At 49.9% G+C, this 22483-nt stretch overlaps 1 protein-coding gene across 1 annotated transcript in view; it reads right to left on the minus strand.

Annotated features, from left to right (window-relative positions):
* Positions 1 to 2635: 2635 nt before the first annotated feature.
* The window catches only part of RTN4R (reticulon 4 receptor), a 96426-nt gene continuing 76578 nt past the window's right edge, over positions 2636 to 22483 (minus strand). The window contains exon 2 of the mRNA XM_071572076.1: positions 2636 to 4661. Within this exon, the coding sequence (XP_071428177.1) occupies positions 3235 to 4661 (1427 nt within the window). The 3' untranslated portion in view covers positions 2636 to 3234. The remainder of the gene's footprint in view (positions 4662 to 22483) is intronic.

Raw genomic sequence — 22483 nt, forward strand, 5'->3', positions numbered from 1 at the left:
CGTAAAATACATTTAGGAATATCTGGAAGAGTTGTGCCAAGCCCAGCACAGCACAAAGTGGAAGAGAAACTCCCTTCACTTGAAGTCACTCCCTACCCTCACCAATACCAGAGCTCCCTCTCTGCCTCTCCCAAGCTCCTATGGGAACTCCTGATGCCCATTGCACCCCCTTCTTCAATATTTGTCATTCAAATGGCCTTCTAATGCCTGTAAACACAGGAATTGGCATCTGGACAGCAGGAAATCTAGGAAATTAGCACAAGGGATTCTTCTGGGCTTGTGGCCAATATACAGTCCTAGGAGCCACTGAAAGCACAGCAGAGTCAAGCTCTAGAAAGCAGGAAGAGTGTCACTGGGTTGGCAGAATGTGACTCCTGGTGCATTCAGAATAAGTGACAGTAATTGCTCATGTGCTTTGTGTTGTCCACTGGGAGCACGAGAGCCAAACTCCTGAGATACTGATTTGGGCATGGGCAAGTCCAGATCTCAGCTCTGCTCGGGGCCCATTCAGCTGCTGTGGGGAAGTGCCACATTGGGAAGCTGTTCTCTTTCTCCTTTTTTTTTTTCCCTTCAGGTTCATCCTGGGTTTTGCCACCTTGTCTTGTTTCCTCCTGTCCATGGAGCTGTGGGCACTAGCCCAGGCATTTGGACCACAAGACTCACTAACTACTGTACAAGGCAGACATACAGTGTGCCCTGAGATTATGACCAAAACAGGAGGTTCCACAGGAACTTGTCACAGCATCCAGCAAATCTTCTGGCTTTTTCATGGGCTTTGCAGCAGTGTTGATCCCATAACCAAGCTGCTCTTTGCTGCTGTACTTCAGATATAAGTGTAGGTTTGAATCCTTGAAGAGTCTGAATGATGGTTTTGGATGAGTGGGAGAGGACAGTGCACACTCTGGGTGGGCAGGACCTTCGCAAATCCTGCAGCAATGGTCTGATGGAGTAAATCCAACCAAATATGGCAGAAAGCAGATGGAAACCAATCACTCACCTGTGTGTGGGTAAGTTCACACACACACACTGGGCAGGCAGGCAGCAGGGCTGTCAAGGCTGTCTAGCTCACCATGGCACTAAGTGCCATGCACAGGGCACACATTTCTCACTTCATCCTTTGGGCAGGACGATGTATTTGCATTGAGACATCCCTCTCTCCTCTGCAGAGACTGGTCATGGAGCTGGGATGGCAACAGTCAGATCTACTGGGATCCCAGGGCCATTCTGCCCAGCATGTCCTGCCCAGTGATACAGCTGGGACAGACAGAGCTGTGCCCATCTCAGTACCAAGGGTGAGCTGTCCACCAGTGACTCATCTTTTTGGCAGCCTCAGTGGTGGATTTGAAGGAAACAGCTCAGAAACCCAACATTTTGGGCATTGTCCTCCCTGTCATTCACACAGGTGGGAACTGGCTACGGCAGAGGTAGGAAGCCCCCAGAAACATGCCAGGAGCTGTTCCAGGTGGTGCTAAGCCTGCAGCCTCTGGGACATCAGCCATCCAAGCAACCTCCTGCTTCTTCCCATGGCCACTGTTCCCTCCCATTGAACCATCAAGCCTAGAACAAGGCTGGACACTAAGCCATGGCCCTGCTGATGTCCTTCAGTCCTAGCTGACAGTCCCTCCCTCCTCCATATGTGGCTGGTCTGTGAAGCTGAGTCCCAGTGCCAGTGCTGGAAAACCCAGTGGTGGATGGGGCAGCCTGGAGACTCTCAGCCTGACTTCCACACAGAACCCTCTAGGGCATGTTCCCAGGACCTTGGGACACTGCCCTCGCTCTCCTCCAGCCCCAGTCACGTCCCCTGCATGTGACAGGCTGGTCTTGCATGCTCAGACCTCAAAACCTCAAGAGTCCACCTAAAGAGAGGGGCACAGAGGAAAATCTACCATTTGATAAGGAAAAACAACCTCCTGCAAGCTTTCTGCACACCCTGCCCTAACCTGGCACACAGCAGGGGCTGCAGCACCAGCACTGCTCACCAAGGCCTGGGCAGGAGCTTTGTGGCCCACTGGGTCATGTGGTGGTGATGCCCATCTTACACAGGGGTTTATTGGCTTAGCATCCCGAGGTCACGCTGAGGATGAAGTCACTCGTACAGTGATTCCATGGAGCACTGGTGGCGCCAGGAATGGATCCCAGCTCTCCAGCACAGCCCAAGTGCCAAGGCCAGAACTGTGTTTGTGGGGAGAGAGCCTATTTAATGAATTCAAGCCTGAGTGCTGCTCCATCCTGGATCTAACACATTGCTGAGCCTCCTCACCTGTGCACATCAGAAGCTAAATGGCCCTACCCAACTTCTTGGGATGGTTTCTAACATTCCTCAAACTACAACGTGGACTCCTCATCTCTGAGGGGCTGGACAGTATTTCTTGCTACTCTAAGCATCCTGAAATATGAACAAAGTCAGGCCTGGGATAGTTCAGAGGGAAACAGGAGCATTAACAGGTCATGTTTCATGAAACAAACTCCTTTGCTGGCACCAGTTAAAGGTTGCATAACCATGCCCAGTATTATTTATTACTGTCGTGCCAAATGCTCAGCCTGCCTTTAGATCACGGATTACTCCATATCCTTTTAATTTTCCAACTTAACCTCCTTCACCCATTGCAGATGACAACCACTTAGGAAAAAGAAATCTTTATTTTATATTTTTTTTGTATACTTGTACACAAGTAAAATAAAATGCATATCTATATATACTGCAATCTTGTGAAGGAAGAGGCAGCATTCTTTAACAAATCCTGCCCGTAAACATGGCGTGATGGAATGAGTACGGAAAAACTGCAATATTCATAAACATAGGATTAAAACAGCATCAAATTCATTACCTCTGCAAATGGGAACCTGCAACATTGTTCAGTGAGATGGCGAGTTACAAACAGATTTTCAACATTCTTTTCAGAGCATTTCTTACACTTTTTTTTTCCTGTAAATAAACCATATTTCTTTACCATCTGCTGTAGCAAAGGCTGCTCTATGGGCAAGTGCAGTTCCGAAGACCAAAGGTATAATTCACAGGTTTCAGGACAAATAAATTATGTACATCTCAGTGTTTGTCTTTTTTGTTTTGTTTTTGTTTGTTTGTTTGTTTTTTTTTAATAAAGGCATCCAGTTAACTTTTGTGTATCAAAGCTTTCTCAGGGTGGATGGTAGTTTTGCTTTTGTTTGCAACATTTATGGAGGTCAGCAAAAGTCTAGTATTAAAGTGTCATCAACCCAGGAAAAGAGTTAATTTTAGCAGAATAACAGTAAGCTCCATACCAAGGGGGGGATCAAAAGGCTTAGGCTGAGCTGTAACGTGGAGCTGTTTCCTGGCTGGGTGAGGCGGCACTGGGCCTTTGATCTGTTCTTTTTAGAGCAGCCCTGCCTCTTTTTGGTTGGGACTGTAGAAGGTTCAATAGGCTCTAGAAATTCTGGTCTCAACTTGGTCAAAGGAGGGTCTACAATGCTGGGGAAGGTCCCAAAGGGGGAATCATTTATCTGCTTGTTGCTGCCATTTTTGGAAGGGTCTGTCTCCATGTACTTGGGTCTGGACATGTTCTCCTTCTCCTTAAGGTGGTTGTTGGATGACCGGCTGCTGTGGGAAGAAGGACCTGCCTTGCCTTTAGCTTCATAAATAAAAGACTTATCTGTTTCTGGATGGCAGCACTTGGAGGAGCCGTCGTGGGAACCCAGAGGGGGCATCCCGGTCGGGAGTTTCCCCAATCTGGTTTTAGTGCTAAAAACACTTGTTCGTATCTGGTTGAAGGAGTCAACACACCCTTCCAAGTCGGAACTCTGCAGCTTTTTGAGGTCTCTCCCTGCCAAACGAGGGGGAAGGTGGCACTCCAACAACGAGGAGGAGCCTTTAAACTGCTTAAACCAATTCCAGAGGGAGCGAGCCTGGCAGTCGCAGATCCACTGGTTGCCGTTCAGGCGCAGGTACTGCAGGGACACCAGCGGAGCCATGGTCTCCCCCGTGAGCACCGTCAGGTTGTTGTTGAACAGGTACAAAGTCATCACTTTCCCAAGGTCGTGGAACGCCCGTCGATGGACCAGGTGGACCCTGTTCTGGTGCAGAAGCAGCCGGTCGAGGTTGATGAGTCCACGAAAGACGTTCTCTGACAAGCTCTTGATTTTGTTACCGTGCAAAAACAGGTAGGTAAGGTTTGCCAGATCTATGAAGGTGTCATCCAGCAGGTTCTGAAGATTATTATCCTGAAGGTAGAGATATTGCAAGGAGAACAACCCTCGAAAAAGCCCTGTGGAGAGCTCCAGGAGCCCGCAGCGATCCAGGTGTAAGGTGTGGAGGTGAACAAGACCCCGGAAGGTGATGGGGTTGATAGATTTCAGGTTCGTGTTGTCGCTCAGATCCAACTCCTCCAGTTTGTTGAGCCCATAGAAGGCTCCAGGCTCAATGAGGCTGATGTTATTGGAGTGGATCCAAAGAATGGTCATGTTGCGGCAGGAGGTGAAGCTGGTGGACCTCACCAGGGTTATCCTGTTGTTGTGCAAGAAGATGCGCTGGCTCTGGATGGGGATCTCTGTGGGAATTGCTGTCAGTCCCTGCTGCTGACAACTTATTGTAATCTTGGGTTCACTGTAGCATACGCAGGCCCCGGGGCAACACTCCACTTCTGACTGGATGTTCAAGCAAAGCACCAAAATCAGCAGTTTGCTTCCTAAAGGATAACAAAAATAGTATGCAAATTAGCCAGGGTCATGGAGAGAGCTTCTCTCTGCAGCTAATAGATGAGCCTGAAAATCCCCCACTAACCACAAACAACATATGCCAGGGCAGCCGACAATTAAAATGCAGAATTACAAACGTTCCACCACTCAACTCAATTGCTTAAATCAATATACACTTGTAGAGATGAAGTCTGAGCACCTCCTCAGCCTTGCACACTGGGGAGGCCTCTGACTGTGGTGGTGGAGGAGAGGGATTGTCATTATGGATGTGCACTGTGGATGCACACCCAACACAAGCCGTTTCACAGATCTTACCTGTGAGGAAAGGCACTGGCTGCTGGGGGCCATTCCTCTGCCATGGGCACACTTAGACCAGTTCAGCCTGTGAGAAAGCACTTGCAGCCACAGGGATGTCCCAGGCAACTCCAAGTCCCATCCCAGCAGTGCCACCAGCTTCTTACTCTTCAGAATAATTGAACAGTACTCCAAAAACAGCAGAGGTACCCCCACATTGCTCTCAAACCCTAATTGTGACTTTCCACCAATCATTTTGGACTGATCTGGTCTTCCTGGAAGAAATAACTGTGAGAGATTCCCAGAATAACTTTCAGGTCAGACCTGCCTGCAGAGGTCTCAGAGCCAAGAGCATCCTTTCCTTCTCTTGGTCAAAACTTTAAGCCATATGTTCTTACTTCTTTCCTCTCTCTTTTATTTTTTTCCTTTGAATCTGAGCAGCCAGTAAGGAAGAGGAGGAAACAGCAGGATTTTCCACAGAGGGCAGTGCTGCTGTAGGAGGAAAGCATGTGCAAGGCTTCATTCTGTGATTCCACAAAGGATTCAGGGATTCCACAAATCTTACAGGGCAGGAGTAGATTCCATGTGTCCCAAGCATACAGGCAGCCCACCAGGGATGAAAAGCCCCTAAGCAGAACATTTTTTCATGGTGATGCCCACCTGCTCACCAGGAGCTGGGCTGCTCTGGGATCACATTTGGCTTCTGAAATCTGGAGCATTTGGGTTCACCAAATGCCGCAGCCCCAGCTGGGCTGCTGGGAAAGAGCCTGGAGGAAGGGCAGAGGTGGGCAGATCATCATCCTCTGCAAAGGGACCTGGAAGGGAGGGTCAGTGAGAACCTGCAGTTGAGAGACCTGCAGAGAGACCTGCTCTTTCTACACGTGGTGGGCAAGAGAGGCAGTTTCAGCAGTGCTTAACCAGCAACGGGCAGCAAGTAATTAGACCTTCCTTCAAACCACAAAGGGCAGCTAAAACCAATGGGCAGCAAGTGGAGCAGTGGGAGGCTCCATGTGGGAGATCCCATGTGGGCAGGGGCACGTGTGTCTCCTTCCCAGTTCATCACAGCACCTCTGGCAAGAGGACACATTCCTCCCCATCCCTGGGGATCTGCAGCCCACGGACAACAGCTGCTTTGCCTCTTCGCTGTTGTGCGAGGGTTTTTCCTTCCTTGAAAGATGGAAAATATTATTCAGGCACGTTGGTGCCTCGTTACAGTGTAAGGTAAAACAGCAGAGTTCAAAAAGGCAGGTGAAACAGCACAGTGATGCAGAGTGGGATGAAGTGGGGACACTGTGGAGAGCACAGCACATCCAGCCCCAGTGGCTGCCACAGGCCCCTCCTCTGCAGACAGGGCTCCCCCCTCACAGCCTGAGAGGCAATTGTGTGGCTAATGAATTCACATCACCTCTGCCCGAACAGCACCCCCAAACACCCATGACAGAGGACTCAATCAGATGGAAACCTCTCCAAACTGCTTTTTGAAGCAACAACAATTGCAGAAGCCAAGGCGGGAAAGTCACTTTTGTGCAATAACAGGATCTCAGGTCTGAGTTTCAGTTTAGTCAAAATGATTCACTGTGTGTGGCTAATAAATCTGTTGTGATTCAACAGTCCAATATAGGCAGCAGACTCCTATATATCATAGTCCACATGGGAGAAAAATAACAGCTCAGCATGCCGAGATAATTCGAGCCTGATATTATTAGCTGCTGAGAAGGCAGCGTGTTGAGTGCAGTATTATGACACTTTCTGGCTGCCTTGTCATGTTTTGACATGTCACGTCCCATTGTATGAAGCAAAGGAACATGAGACAACTGAAATTCCCTGCTGGAGACATGTCACACCAAGAGAGGCCTCCTGGGAAATTAAAACAATGCTGGCAACTCTCTGGCCAGCACAATTCCTCTCCAGCTGATAATGAAAACCTGTGGGCAGAGAAATAGGACTTTCTGGAGCCTCTTTCTTCAGATGGTGGGGGCTGGGGTGACACCAGAGCAATAAGAGTCACCTCCCTGAGCAACACCACCCACTCCAGGGAAACAGTGCTTGGCCTGGGACACCACTGCTTGTCTGCCTGCCAGGGCCCACTGCCCACCTGCGGAAAATCCAACCACAACCTGGATGACCCCACGTGCCTCAGGAACATGGGACTCAGTGGAGGGAATGCAAACAACCCTTTCTATTCGAGAGGAATTGCAATGATAACACTCCTGTTCCAGCTCCAGTCAGGGGAGGCAAGTGCAAAATAAAGACATGGATACACGAGGACAGAAGGAGAAATATGGAGCAGCGGGCACAGAGTGAGCCATACATGTGAACAGCACCCTGCCCCGTGCCACCCCATCCTGGCAGCACCCTCTGCATCACTTGTGCCCTGACCCCACACCACCAGCCCTCCCTATGGGCAACACAGTCAGAGCTGGGCAGTGAGGTCCTGCCCCAGCTCCTGGGTGTGAGCAGAACTGGAGACATACTGGGGCTTCTGCCCAGCACAAGGGGGCACAAGGGAAGGGGCAAATCCTGCTCTGCTCTGCACCATGGCTTGCTCTCTCCTGCTGCCACTGCCCCAGAGACCGCCGGGAGCGGTGACTCAATGGCACTGCCAGGAGCCAGCAGAGCAGCATAGGGCAATTAATTACAGGCAAAACCAGCCTGTGTGCTTTAATTAGGGACCTGGTGCTCAGGAGCTGCTCGGATTAGCTCCTTCCACCGGAGACAGTTCCTGTCAATCGCCCCCCAAAGCCTTTTTCCAGTGAGTTTCCCGCCGTGCAGCTCAGCCCTGTCCTGCCTGATCCATGACAGAGCTCAGCACCAGCAGTTGTCACAGGGTCCCCAGGCAGCACAGGGCCAGCAGGAAGGGCAGGAGTGGATGACAGTCATGGAAGTCAAGGTGACCCTTTCCTGTCCAGCCAGACAGGTGTGCCATGGCAGAGACTGGAGGGATCCTGACATGGCTTTTCCCTGCTTCTACAAGGACCTTCTCTAGCCCTGCTGTCCAGCCAGTAGCTGTGTCTTGTGTCAGTGCCTCCCAGACCACAGTGGCCACCAAGTGCCATGAGCCATCCAGACCTTGCACCAGGATATTTTGATCCATGCTATTTCACAGAATCACAGACTATTCTGCGTTGGAAGACACCCACAAGGATCATTGAGTCCAACTCTTAAGTCAATGGCCCACACAGGGGATTGAACCCATGACCTTGGCATTATTACAACCAAGTTTCAACCAACTGAACTAATTCCAGGCAAACCACCTTGCTGTTTGTGACCAGGAGCTGAGTGGCCACTTTAGGACAGGGATGAGCACAGGGCAGGGTCCTGGGACAGGAAGGTTGCTGAGACCTGGCATCAAGGCCATAAGCCATGTTGACACAGGTTTAGGATGGGTTGAAGCCCAGCAGAGCTTGCTCCAGTCTGTCTGGAATATATCCTCATATTTTCAGGTAATCTCTTTCTCCAGACCAAGCCTGGCAAGATCCAGCCAGGCCAATGGTCTCACTGCCCTGTGTCCCAAGGATGGAGCCCATCAGCTGCAAACAGGCACCTATTTGGGGTTGTTTAGCCTGGAGGAGGCTCAGGGGAGACCTTATCACTTTCTACAATTACCTGAAGGGATGTTGTAGCCAGGAGGGGATTGGTCTATTCTCTCAGGCAACCAACAGCAGGACAAGAGGGCATGGGCTTAAGCTCTGCCAGGGGAGGTTTAGGGTGAGTATCAGGAAGAAGTTTGTTACAGAGAGAGTGGTCAGGCACTGGAATGGCCTGCCCAGGGAGGTGGTGGATTCTCGGACCCTGGAGGTTTTTAAGGTGAGACTGGACGTGGCACTGAGTGCCATGATCTGGTGATCAAAGTGGGGTTGGATTAAGGGTTGGACTTGATGATCTTGGAGGTCTCTTCCACCCCAACTGATTCTATGATTCTATTTTCAGGGCCAATGTCACGACACAAAGGACAGACCCAGGTGCCTCTGTGCTGGCTGAGCTTCACAGCTTGGTGTGGAACATCACCTCACTGAGCCTCCAGCACAGGGCTGGGGCCATGACAGAGAGGTAGGAGCTGGAGCCCTGAGCTGGGGACACTTGAGAGAGAGACACATGCACAGGAACTGGGCACCCCAAGGCCCATCAGCCCAGCCCAGGGTGCTCCACCTCCTTCTCGTCTCTCCACTGGAAATAATATAACTTCCCTAAATAATTTTAATTAGTTGTTTTTATTAATCCTAAGCACTTTTAGCTCCTTAAGTTGTTTCGTTTTTGTTTTTTTTTTTTTTCCCAGACTCTTATTGTTATTTTGATCATTAAATCGCCAAAACTTTAGGTTTGTTAAACTAGCCCTGATAAGCTTCAGTAAACAGACCCTGGGGGAGCAGAAGGTTGAACAACTGGAATCTAAAATTTATGACCCTTCAAGGACTTGTTGAGTAACCAGAAGATACAGAGAAGACTCCCTGACTGAGAAAGGGATGAGAGGAGGATTAAAGACTGTGGACCAAATTAGTGCAAGGAGTAAGAAATCAATAACAAATAGGGAATAGAATATTAACTAATGAAGAGAATTATGAAACTTAAAACCAATTAACACTCTTTTTCTGGTTTGCTAAAAATGTATAAATAACTGGGAAACCTTGAAAGGCAGCCTGTGTAGCTAGAACCATTTGCTACACACCCCAGCCAGAATGAAGAATGCTGCTTCCTAATACTGAAATTACAGTGTTAGAGAGTTTTATTCCTGATTTTCAGTGACATCTCCACCTCCCCTTCTTCCTCCTGCATTTTACTGACTTCCTCCCTTCCACCCTCCCCAAAATCCCCATGTCCCAGGGCTTGTCCATTTGAGGGGAAAGCAGCACCCAGGCAAAGCAGTCCATCCCCAGAGAGGCTGGGACACATCCTGGCAGTGCCCATAGTCTGTGCCCTGTTCTGTACACCACACTGAAGCTTCTTTCTCTTGGCACGAGGCAGAAGGGAAAGAAAGACCTCCAGAGCGTGGCCAGGCAGGGATCACACAGACACAGCTTAAAACTTGCCAGGAATAGTGTGAGTGTTTGGGCTTCTGCTCCTCTCAGGAGGCAACAAGTATCCATGATCTGAAGGGTCCCAGTGGGGCCTGCCCTCAGCAGAAAGCTCAAAGCCCTGACTGAGAGAAAAGAATCCAGGGGCCCTGGGCAGTAAGAGCCCACCACTCCTGGCTGGCACAGGCAGTAAACACCAGTGTTTGTTTTTCTGGAGCACTGGGCTGAGCTCTGGCTGAGGGCTCCCTCCTTTTCCAGGAAAAGCACACCCTGCCCACCCTTAGGCCACAAGTACAGGAGATATTCACAGCCAGGCTGGACAGGGCTTAGAGCACCCTGGGATAGTGGAAGGAGTCCCTGCCCATGGCAGGGGGTTGGAATGAGATGGGTTTAAGGTCCCTTCCAATCCAAACTAATCAGTGATTCTGTGATTCCCTGGTGTCAGAGGGAAGATGGAGGTCAGGACTCCAGTGGGTGCCCATTCCCAGAAGCACATGCCAAGCTCAGCTCCCAGTGGGAGCATCCTCCCTCAGCCTTCCAGCTAAATCCACTCAGAGTCCTGTATTCTCAGTGTGCTCCCACCACCACTGTCTGACACTGGACCCTCCACCACCTCAGAACCCAACCTCAGTGCCCATCCCTGAGAAAAAGGCTCTTGGCTTGACATCTATCCCCTCATCTCTTACTTGAGAAACCATTCCTCCCTCTTTCAGAGCATGGTTAAAACTTAACTCGATAGTTCTTGTCAAAAGCAAAAGATGAAAGAAAATCCAGTACCTGGAACCTTCAGTCCTTCCAAGATTTTTTCCTCCAGAGCTTTCTTAAAAGCCAGAAACCTCCTTCAGTCAAACTGCTGCTCTTCCCCTTTGCCATCTCAGAAGTGTTATGACTCAGGGAACTGGGAAGCAATTAAAGTGGGTCCATTATCTGTCTTCCCACCAGTCCCCTGTGCCACCACGTTGTCAATCGTGGCAATTAGGAAGAAAAGGCTCTGGGGGCCTCTAACAGATGCTTTGCAAACTTTTTTAAGAGGCCAAAACAAAATGCAATTTTTTTTCAGTTTGCATAGCCGTGGCCTTTCTCTGCTGCTCTGCACTTGTCTCTATTGATTTGGAGATATTATAATGTGGCTTTCCTGCAGTGAAGGGTCAATAATCATTTGAATTCTCTCCTGCTTGGACATAAAGGGAGTACTTTACAACACAAAGCCTTTTGCTGATGCACACAGCATTTTGCCTTTGTTTATAGTAGGGACACACTGTCTCTGTTTAATTCCCTGTTCGAAGTGGGAATTGTTTGAAATTCTGCACGTGGCTTGGGAAGAGGCTCTGCAAAGCAGCTCCTGCTTTGTCCTGTGGCCAAAGGTGGCTGTGCTGTCACTGTGCCTGTGCCAGCAGGAACAGGGCAACGTTTTTATGTATTTCAAGTCGAAGGTGAATTGAGAGATGAGTGAAGAAGGACAATTGGTTCCTACCAGTCTCATGCCAGGCTGGAGTTTCCCTCCCTTCTGTTGTTTCCCTCCTTCCACTGCAGAGAGCAAGGATGGATCATGATGGTGCAGCTGGAATGGCTTTAGAGTGGGAAGGGGAGGACAAGAGTGATGCTCTGCCACCACACAAGCACCTGGGGGAAGCAACCAGTGTTCCAGCTCCAGGGCACTGAGGAGCCAGAGCAGGCAGGAGCAGAGCAGGTCCCAGCACGCAGGTCCCACTGCTGAGCATCCTCAGGCAGCTGCAGCAGAAAATTCTGGGGCTGAAACAGGTTCTGTGGCACATCTGCATCTCTGGGGGTGTTGGGGTGTCAGATGCCCCTCTCAAGTCAAACACTCAGTGAGGGCACTGGCTGCTCCTGGGTACTGGATTTTCTCCAGGCTCCACTGACTGGCTCAGCTTCATGTCCGTGAGCTGGAGCTCCAAGTCCCAGCTCACACCAAAATGTGTTGTGCCAGTAACTGAACCCAACTGACTAAAAATAAGGAGGTAATTCCCTTTTGGACACCCTTGGGGGTCTGAGGGGCCAGCAGGGTAGCTGGCAGGTTTGGCACAGCTCCTCTGTGAGACCTGTGCTCTGCCAGCAGCTGGAGCTGGGTGGGATATAAAGGCAGCAGACAGCGATGTTCAGGCACCTGACCTCCACCCCTGACTTCTCTAGTTCCAGCCTCTGACCCTACACCCTCTCTGACTGCATTCAGCCCCATTGACCTTTGGGACTGTGCTGCTCTTCATTGCCTTTGGCAGCACAGCCTCTCTCAAACACCCAGGCTCTCCCCTGAAGGAGACACGATTTCAGCAGAAAAAATATCATCTGCGGTCAGGAATGAAAGGTCATTTCTGTAATGCATCCAGGCAGGGGAAGGAGGTAATAGATGTGCCATTTCCCAACTTCGAGGTGTTCATCTTTTCCACCTAAATCATACTCCCTTAATGCGATTTTTGGACTTAATATTGCAGGGATATTTTTAAGGGAAGAAGGTAAAAGCGAGTTATATCATGTGCAATTCTTCGAATCCATCCTCCCAAACCTCCAGGGGGGTTTGAATGCTAATTCTTCAGCATCGCTTCAGGCTGAGCCACACAACTCATTACATGAGCTGAGAGCAGCACAAACCTTCTCTGGGGCAGCTCCATCCTTTCCTGGGCTGTGCCAAAGCAGCTCCCAGGTCACCAGGCTCCCCGTTCCTGCCAGGGCTCTCCAGCACTGCCAGCATTTTGCCAGCAGTAAAGAACATTTGGGCAGGGTTGTGATTTTGGTGGTTTGCCAGCATTTCCCTCAGCTATGGCAGGGAGAGAAAGGAAAAGGTACTACTTAACAGTTTATATTTCAGTCCATTTGAATGCAGAATTGAGGCAAAAAAAAAAAGAAAGTGTCTTCTCTAGCCAGAGGGTTTTCCTCATGCTGAATTTCAGAGCCTCGCTGCAAGCCAGGGAGGTGTGAAAGCCTTTCAAAGAAAAGGTCACCAGAAACCTTCAGAGAGGAAAATATCAAGGGATTTAAATACAGGAGTCATTGGGTCCCTGTTTAACAATAACACTGATATCAATTATTACAGCCCAGTGATGCCCTGTGAGCCCAGGAAATGAGGAGAGCCCTGAGTCCAGCAGAAGAAGGTGGACTCTATTAGAAAAAGGTGAGAAGAGCTGCAGGGAGCCAGACCAGGGACATTTGGGCTGGTCTGACACAGCAGCCAGGGATGGGAAAGCAACACTAAACGGTGGCAGCATTGCCTTGGCATCTTCTTCAAGCCCTGGGCAAAGAATGGCCCAGGACCAGCCTGAGGCAGAACTTCCCTGTCTCCTTAACAGACTAGGAAACCTTCTTTCCCCTCTCTCAGCATTTTTCCAGGCCATAGGTCATGAGGAATGCTGCTCTAGGCATTTTTGCTGTACCTCTCTGCATCTTCTCCTCTTGACTGTAGGGATGGGAGGACAATACTTGGGATGCAACTGCAGCGTGGACTTATGCAGAGGTTCAGATGGACTTATGCAGAGGTTCAGATGGACAACTGCAGAGGTTCAGATGAACTTTTCAGAGGTTCAGATGAACTCTTCAGAGGTTTAGATGTCCTGTTCTGTCCCTTAGAGCTCCTGCACTCTGCCTGCCTCCACAGCCATCAAGCTGAGCTTTGCAGAGAGCCCTCCCCAAAGTCCCTGAGATCAGTTTGCTGAGTGGCAGCAGCTTATTTAGAGCCCATCACTGTGTTTGTTTAGGTAGAGCTCTGGGCTGGTTGCCAATGTACATTACTTTGTGTTTATAAATGCTGAATTGCATCTGCCATCTCGTCTGTGGTTATGAATTCTACCATGAAACCATTTGCTGCAACAAATCATGTGCCCAGATATCCACTTCCCTTCAAGAAGAAATATCACAGTTCACTGTTGTACCCAAATCTTGAAATGTAAGCTGGTTGTAAGCAGTGACAGTCCCTGATCCTTCAGCCAAGCTGCAGCAGTTCACAGCAATAGTCACAACAGAATCCCAGAATGGGATGGAAGGGACCTGACCTTAAAGATCACCTCACTCCACCCCCTGCCATGGGCAGGGACACCTTCCACCAGCCCGGGTTGCTCCAAGCCCTGTCCAACCTGGCCTTGGACATTTCCAGGAATGGGCAATCACAGTTTTCCTGGATAACCTGTGCCAGGGCCTGCCCACCCACACAGGGAGGAACAAATAAGGACTTGGCTATCCCTACCTATCAACACGGGTCAAAGATGCTCCTTAAAATGGTTTTAATGAAAAGAGGAACCAACTTTGCTCATTTCTTTGCAATGAGGTTCTCCTCTTAGGCACTGAACAGCTGAGCTAGTTATAACTGCTTCGTATGGACAGGCACAGGAACATCCTATGGGCAGCCAAGGCCACACCTCAGTGAGTGCTCCTGCCAGTGCTGAGCTCTGCCCCCTCACCTGGAGGGACTGTCTCTGCCAGTTCAAACAGCAGAAGTAGAATTTTCAGCTGTTCACCTCTCCTGTCTGTGGAACATCTGGAAGGGAAAAGCTTCTGACCTTTTAAAAGGAGAAGATTTTGAGCTTAAAGTAAGAGTTGGAGAATTGCTGTAGGAAAGGCCTCTTAGGTGGGTTTATAATATTCTCAGTCTGATACTCTTTAACCCTGGTCCTTTCTGTGCAGATAGTGCAGGTCCCAGATGCTGCTGAGCCACCCAAACTCTCTCAATATTCCCCTTTTCTTCCAGAGAGGTGAGCTGATTTCCCCACTGCTGAAGTGTGTCCCCTTTCAGGATGTGATCATGTGTGCTTGCTTAGCACTGGGACATGTTTAGCTCTCCTAAACACATCAAGCAAAGCTTTGGCCTTCTCTGGTGTCCTCTGCACCAGTGTGACACCTCAAAGGTCCCTGTTCCACAGCTTCCCCAGGCACCTCAGCATCAGCCTCTGCACTCAGCAGAAAACATGGGATTTGGAGGTGAGTTTGACTTCCTACTTTGCCAGTTACCAAATTCAACAGTGACAGCTGGAGGAGAGGTAAAAATCTCATGGACATACCCAGTGCAGGGGACAGTTTGTGACAAATGCAGCGATCCAAGGCCAACATCTGGTGTGGATGTCAGATGAGAGGCAGAAAATGCCCAGTGCCCAAAGGGAAGGTCTGGAACAAGCATTTGGAAAAGCTGTGGCACCCTGGGAAAAATGAGCACAAGGAGGGGAAGAGGGGGGCAGGAAGGCTGTAGGCTTGCAGCAGGACAGAGGCACACAGATCCCTGGAAGCCTGCAGGGACATGCAGAACTCTCCAGATCCATTGGTCATGACTCCATCCTGGACAGCAACTCTGCTGTGATCCCAATCCACCTCCCAGAGTGCCATGGGTACCTTCTGGGAGCTGAGCTTGGCCACACTGAGCACTGTGAGCCAAGGAGGAAAAGCCTTCCTTCCCACAACCTGGGAGAACCTGGCAGGGGCACTGGAATGAGATGACCTTTAAGGTCTCTTCCAACCCAAACCATTCTATGATTATATGATATGTCACATCTGCATTTTCTTCAAGTCACAGCCACCAATGGCCACAGCATTATCACAGCCATCAAAGATTCATTTAATAGTTTGGTTTGGAAAGGACTTTAAAGCCCATCCAGTCCCACCCCCTGCAATGGGCAGGGACACCCCCCACCAGCCCAGGTTGCTCCAAGCCTTGTCAACCTGGCCTGGGACACTTGCAGGGATGGGGCAGCCACAGCTCCTCTGTCCAACCTGTGCCAGGGCCTCACTGCCCCCACAGGGAGGAATTTTTCCCTAATATCTATCCCTGCCACACTGCCTTTTCCAAGTGTTATCATGGCCAAATTCCATACTCTGCTCAGTAAACCCCAGCAGATCCCAGGCTGCCTAAGAGACCAAAAGAATCTGTGCCCAGTTCCCAGTACAGCAGGTGAGGGCATCACAAGTGGTCACAATCCTCTTTCCATCTTACCCAGATGGGATGCAACCAGCACATTGCATCAACAGGATCATCTGTGACATTGCCACCACTCCATCCCCATGCTGTGAAGAATGAAGTGAGAAAATACGCATTGTGAATCACAAGCAGCTCCTCCAGAAGTCAGTATTATCTGTGCCATATTTGCAAAAAATCAGGGGCAGACAGGTGTCCAAGGAAAGTAAAGTCAGGTTCCTGAGATGATGTAGATCTCCTGTGGAGCCCAAAGTATCTCAGGAATACTTCAAAACATCATTACTAAGAAGCAGTTTCCTGCAGCTCCAAACCTGGCATTGGTGTGTGAGTGACTCAGAGAAAGGAGAGGTGAAGCTCCAGATGGTATTTCCACCTGCTCTCCCACAACCATCTGGGACTGCACCCCACCAGCCAGCTGCAAATCCCACCCCCACAGCTTCAGCACTGGAAGAGCCCCCTTGTACAAGGCAGCATTTTCCTCAGCTTTCCTGTAAAGTGGCATTTATCTCAATTTTTGCTTACAGACCCAGCATCTGCATGATGTGGAGTGCAAGGATGAATTTAGAAGGAGCTTGAAAGGAAAATTGTTCCAAAAATTTTCCATGACCTGAGTTTAGTTGTCTACATGGATACAGACCAAGCTGACCCTGCCCTGACACAACTCCAGGCCATTCCCTGGGTGCTGTCCCCAGTCCCCACAGAGCAGAGCTCAGTGCCTGCCCCTCCTCTGCCCCTCTTGATGAGGCTGGACTGCAATGAGGTCTCCCCTCAGATGCTGCCTTCTCATCCCTCCCTGGGACACCAAGCCCCTTCACTGTGGGACAGCAGCCCAGGCCAGCCATGCACTCCCTCTCCCTCCTTTCCCCAGCTCCCTTGGCATCCCTGCCAGCTCCCTGGCACGCATCCATCGCTGCTGTGCTCACATGGCTCATTCTTTCATGCCCAGGTAGGAGCTGGGCCTGGTTTTCAATCAGTGTGCAACCCCAGGCGCTGCCACCTTCCCTGGCTGCCGTGTGCCCTGGTGCAGTCCTGGCACTGTCCTGCCCTCCCTGCCCCACCAGCCACGCTGCCCAGGTGAGGGGACACCACCCCCACAGCTCTAGAAATGCACACGCTGAGATGTGCCACTCTGTGAAACCAGAATACAATAGGAAATGGGGAAATGAGCAACAGGGCAAGGATCCAGCCTGCAGCCAAGCAAGGCTCAGCCCTTGGTGCCTGGCTAAGCTGCCCTCAGCTCATCTCCAGCACAAATCCACCCTGAGGTCAGAGATCCCACAGCATCCCACCAGGAATCTGCCTCAGATTTCCACACTGAAAGCCCTCCGTTCAACACCCAGCCTGGAGGTCTCATTAGAGCAAGAGAGATGACACCACCTTCCTGCTTCTTAATCAAGGTGGATAAAAACTCCCTGCTCAGGCTTCAGCCTCTCCTCTTTATCCAGAGCCTGTGCTCATCCATTTCTCCACTCCAGGACATTAAATGTTCATAATCACCTGTTACCAACATGGCCCTGACATCAGCTGTGGGGTCGGTGCCCTGGAGCAGGCAGGTCCCAGGCAGACAGAGGGGCTAAAATCTGCTCTCTGAGATGGATCAGGAGCGTGGGGCTCCATTAAAATTCCCGTTGTTTCGCTGTTGCCAGCTCCAGGCTCTGCAATTGCTCTGCATTAGGGCCTCCTCTTCAGCATTATTTATCGTGGTGAAATTTGAGTCAGCTGCCAACTTTGGGAAACCAATTTATCCATATTTTCCGGATCATTCATGAAAACAGTGAAATACAGCTGGGTGGGAGCTGAATCCTGCAAAGCCACTGTGCAAGCAGCTTGTGCAGCAGTGATCCTCCAGCAGCAGTCACATTGGAGAGCTTTAAGCTGCTTCTTAATCCATTTAATAACTGCCCATTGATTCAATAGAGAGTATATTCTCCACCAAGTAAATCAAGTGCTTGACATAAAGCTAAATTTATTATGATAATCCAGATACATGAGCAGAGACTGGGTTATTTTTTGTTCACATCTAATGCACCAGGACATTAGTCCATGCCTGGGGCTTGTTGGCATTGAGGCAACACGATTAATAAATAATAGTGACAGTAATATCTTTAAAAATTATATCAGAAAAAACCCAAGCATTCGACTGGGCTTAAGAATATTTTCTGGGAAATCTACTAGTGGAAATTAATGGCATTTCATGGAGTCATAGAGTCAATAGGGTTGGGAAAGACGTCTAAGATCTCCAAGTCCAAGCATCAAACCAGTGCTGTGCTCACTACAAAACCATGTCCCCAGGTGCCACATCCACATGTTCCTTGAGCACTTCCAGGGATTGGTAACTTCACCACTGCCCTGGGCAGCCTGAGCCTGTGCTTTTCTACGTACTTTTCTCTGTGTCATTATGCCTTTGATCAGTATCTGTGTTAACATCTCCTCTTTCTCCAGCAGCACAGAGATCACACTGACCAGACTCTCCTCACCTCCAGAGCTTTCCCACTTGCTGCTTCCAACCACTGGTGGGCACTGCCCTTCCCTGCCTCTGGGACCCTCCTAGTTTTCAGGTATTTATAAGGAATTAGAGGCAGGACCTAATTTTGGCAGGGCTCCCATGCACACCCCTTAGGAAGAGGCTTGTGCATCCATCCATGGCTGGATTACTGTCCCTGTCCACAACCCACTCCTGATGGATGGTTCCCCATCTCAGACTGGCATCCCTCTCAGAAGATGCTCCTTCACAGTCTTCAAAGGCAAATTGCTTAGGCATTCAGGATCATTTCAGAGAAAACAAAAGAATTCCTTGGCTCTGATCCTGGGAGATTTGTTTTCTGCAGGACTGGGTGTCCCTGTCACCACTGCCCTGGTGGAGGGTCCCCTTTCCTTCCCCACTCCTCCACCCTGGGTAAGGCATCACTGCTGTCCCACTGCTGGCCTTGGCCCAGAAAGGGATGCTCAGCCACTGACTGAAGCACATTTCTTAATTAAAAGAACCCAACCATGTGGCTCATTGAAGGCAAGCACTAGAGACAGGACCTGCAGATCTCCAGGGACACACACTGCAGGTCCCTCACTCCACACAGAGCACTCCCAGGGCAGCAGGACTCTCTTCCCCTTGTACTAAGTGCCTATCAATATTTCATTGTGCTAAGTGAATTTTTTTCCATTTCATTTGCCATCTTTGTTTAATTCACCTCCTTCAGCACGGAAGGGAAACCCAGGACCAGTTGCTGATTTGGGGGAAATATGAATCATCTTATCAAAGGAATTAACTGGAGTGAAAAAAAGGAAAAAAATTGGGCAAATTATGAATAGAAATTACATCAGAATCACGAAAATGCAACTGGGAAGCTCAGTCCTGCAGAAGCAATAACATCAGGTACCCAAACGGCCACTGAAAGGAAATATATTCATTTACAAGCAGAATATCCCATCCCTTCTAGCATGGAAAAAGCTCATCCCAACATATTCACTGGTACTTTCTTTAGGATTTCTCACATGATGCAAGTCAAGGAGTAAATCTTGTGGATTTGAAGACAGAAAAATTGTCTCCTCATGTTCCCCTGCTCTCCTTTCCCTGGAAGAGTGTAAGATAAACTCTCCTTTCTCTGAGGAAATACCTTGTGCCACTTCTGACAGGAGCAAGGACAAGGAACACAAACCCTGCTGGTTCCAGAGGTCACTATCCAGACACTCCCTTTGCAAAAGTGTGTCATCCTTGGCTTACAAACTTTGTCAATATTCTCACCTCCCAAACCCAAAACTCCCCCAAGACTGCCCAGCAAACCCTCTCAGCCCAGCAAACCCTCTCCAGCCTCGTGTGGGGCATCAGGCTCCGCATTTCCCACAGGGAAACCATGAAGACTTCGGAGTGAAGCCAGGAATTCTGAACTGTCCTTTTCTTCTGGTGCCTCAGTCTCTTCCCTTAAGGACTTATTGAGAGATGTAGAATTGAGCAAACTCAGCCAATCTCACCTTGATTAGAGTCCAAAAGGTTCCTACTTTACTACTTATGCCATCATGAAAATCTCTTTCCTCCCAGGATTTAGATGCTGCCAGATCTGCTTCACCACCCTTGGCCTCTCCCTTCCTATCTTCCTTCTGAGACGTTATTTGGGGCGACACTCCCCTCACATACACCTTTTTCTGAGAAAACAGCCCAAAACTGTTGGGGTCACCATTTGGTGGGGACACCATTTGTAGGGGTAAGGGGGGTGCTAATGATGGTCAGAGAGATCGGGCACAGCAGCATCAGAAGGCTGGAGCAGAAGGCTTACAACTTAACTTTATTTTTAATCACAGCTTCACCTTTTATCTACTCTTGTATATAACATGCCACCACACTACTGGTTAGTCAGTTCACCAGGCCCACATGAAAACATTCTACTGGCCACAAGGTATCTCACATTCTACAGGTGGCTCTCTGCTCAAGGGTGAACTCCAAACTGCTTTCTCTCAAAGATACACTCTGAACTGCTCCATATCCATCTCTTCATCAATTACCTCAGACATCAGGGAATCCACACACACACTGTCATCCCCACAGAAACATCTCCCTTTGGTGTCCAGTGGGTCAAACCCACACTGTGCAGCAGCATCGTGGGAGAAGCAGCAGCAGCTGCAGTTGCCTCCGGTACTGAGCCCCAGGGGAGGCAGCCAGAGCACAGCAGGATGGCAACAAAGGCAACCAGGGACAAACCCTGGACTCTTCTGTACATGTCCTGGGCTGCATCAAAAGCAGCCTGGCAAGAAGGCCAAGGGAGGTGACTCTGCCTCCTCAGGTGAGCTCCCACCTGCAGAGCTGCCTCCAGCCCTGGCACCAACATCAGAAGGACGAGGAGCTGCTGGAGCAACTCCAGAGGAGGCCATGGAGATGACTGGAGAGATGGAGCAGCTCTGCTGTGAGGAAAGGCTGAGGGAATTGGGATTAGGGGGACCTAACTGCAGCCTTGCAGTACCTGAAGGGGCTGACAAGAAAGATACTTTTTAGAAGGGGCTGGGGTGACACGACAAGGGGGAATGGCTTCCTACTGGTAAAGGGCAGGGATAGATGGGATACTGGAAAGAAATTCTTCCCTGTGAGGGTGGGCAGGCCCTGACACAGGTTGGGCAGAGAAGCTGTGGCTGCCCCATCCCTGGAAGTGTCCAAGACCAGGTTGGATGGGGCTTGGAGCAACTTGGGCTGGTGGGAGGTGTCCCTGCCCAAGACAAGGGGCTGGAACAAGCTGATCTTTAAGGTCTCTTCCTACTCAGGCCATTCTGTGATTCTCCTTCTGCAGACTCCAGTCAATGGGGAGGTCTCTGTCCTGTCCTGGAGCCACCCACACTGCCTGTGTCCCCACACTGCCTGTGTCTCAGCATGTCTTCAGCTGGCAGCTTCACACAGATCTTGAATTGATGACATTCCTTCTGGATCTTTAGCCCTCCCAGCTGATATCATCCTTTGCTGAAGCCATCATGTGTCCTTCATCCTTAAGGTACCACTTCCTGAATCCCTAAATCCCCTTTTTATCAAAATACTCCAGCACTTTTCCTGGCAGTCTAGAGGTCACCTTAAGTGTTTCCCATTCCCAAATGCATGGTTTGACATTTGCTAACATTAAAATCCAGCAGCTATTTCTTCCTCCTCTCCTCTTACGTGGTTCCATCCTGCTGAAGGTGACGCACGGCCCACGTTCCTCGCTGGTGCCCAGGGGCTATTTATCAGGGAACAGGCTAATCCTGGATTTGGAAGGTCCCTCTGGGGTTTCCTGCGACAGGGTGGGGGGTGGAGCTGTCTGATGGCCAGGTTTGCTCAAAATTGCTGCCTGAACTGAAATCAAAGATGTTCAGTGTCCTCCTGCTCATCTTCCCTGAGCCAGTTCCCGCAGAGTCCACTCCCCTCTGGCTGCTCAGGGAGCAGGGAGGGGACTCGTGTTTGTGGTGGGCACAAACCTTTTAGCAGGGCTGAAAAGGACAAGGGGGAATGGTTTAAACTAAACGGGGCTCTATTTAGTTTAGTTATAAGGAAGGAATCCTTCCCTGTGGGGGTGGGCAGGCCCTGGCACAGGTTGGGCAGAGAAGCTGTGGCTGCCCCATCCCTGGAATTGTCCAAGGCCAGGATGGACAGGACTTGGAGCAACCTGGGCTGGGAGAAGGTGTTCCTGCCCCTGGCAGGAGGGTGGCACTGGATGACCTTTAAAAGGTCCATTCCAACCCGAACTATTCATGATTCAATAAGTGAAGCAACAACAGTGACCAATCACTGGGACAAGGGGAGCTCTTGCAGTGGCAAATGTCCCCACGAGCTGCCAGCACCTAAACTGCAGCTCTCAGACTCATCCCAACTGCCTGCAAAGTTTAAGTGTGACATTTAGATGAAATTTTGGTGATTTTTATGGCACATAAATTTTCTTGCCACCTACCAGCATGAAGGTTACCATTTCCACTCTCAGATGTTGACAAACCTCAGCATGGAGGGCCTTGCTTGGCCAGCTGAGCACGGGGAGGCTTTGCAGGGGTGTCCACTGGTGTATTACCATTCTTCTGTCACCCATAAGCACAGTATGATGAGAGATCTGTTGTATCCCTCCAGTGCCTGACTTGAGGCAGAGACCTGCACCTTCAT

This window comes from Pithys albifrons, chromosome 17, assembly GCF_047495875.1.
Source record: "Pithys albifrons albifrons isolate INPA30051 chromosome 17, PitAlb_v1, whole genome shotgun sequence".
Lineage (NCBI taxonomy): Eukaryota > Metazoa > Chordata > Aves > Passeriformes > Thamnophilidae > Pithys > Pithys albifrons.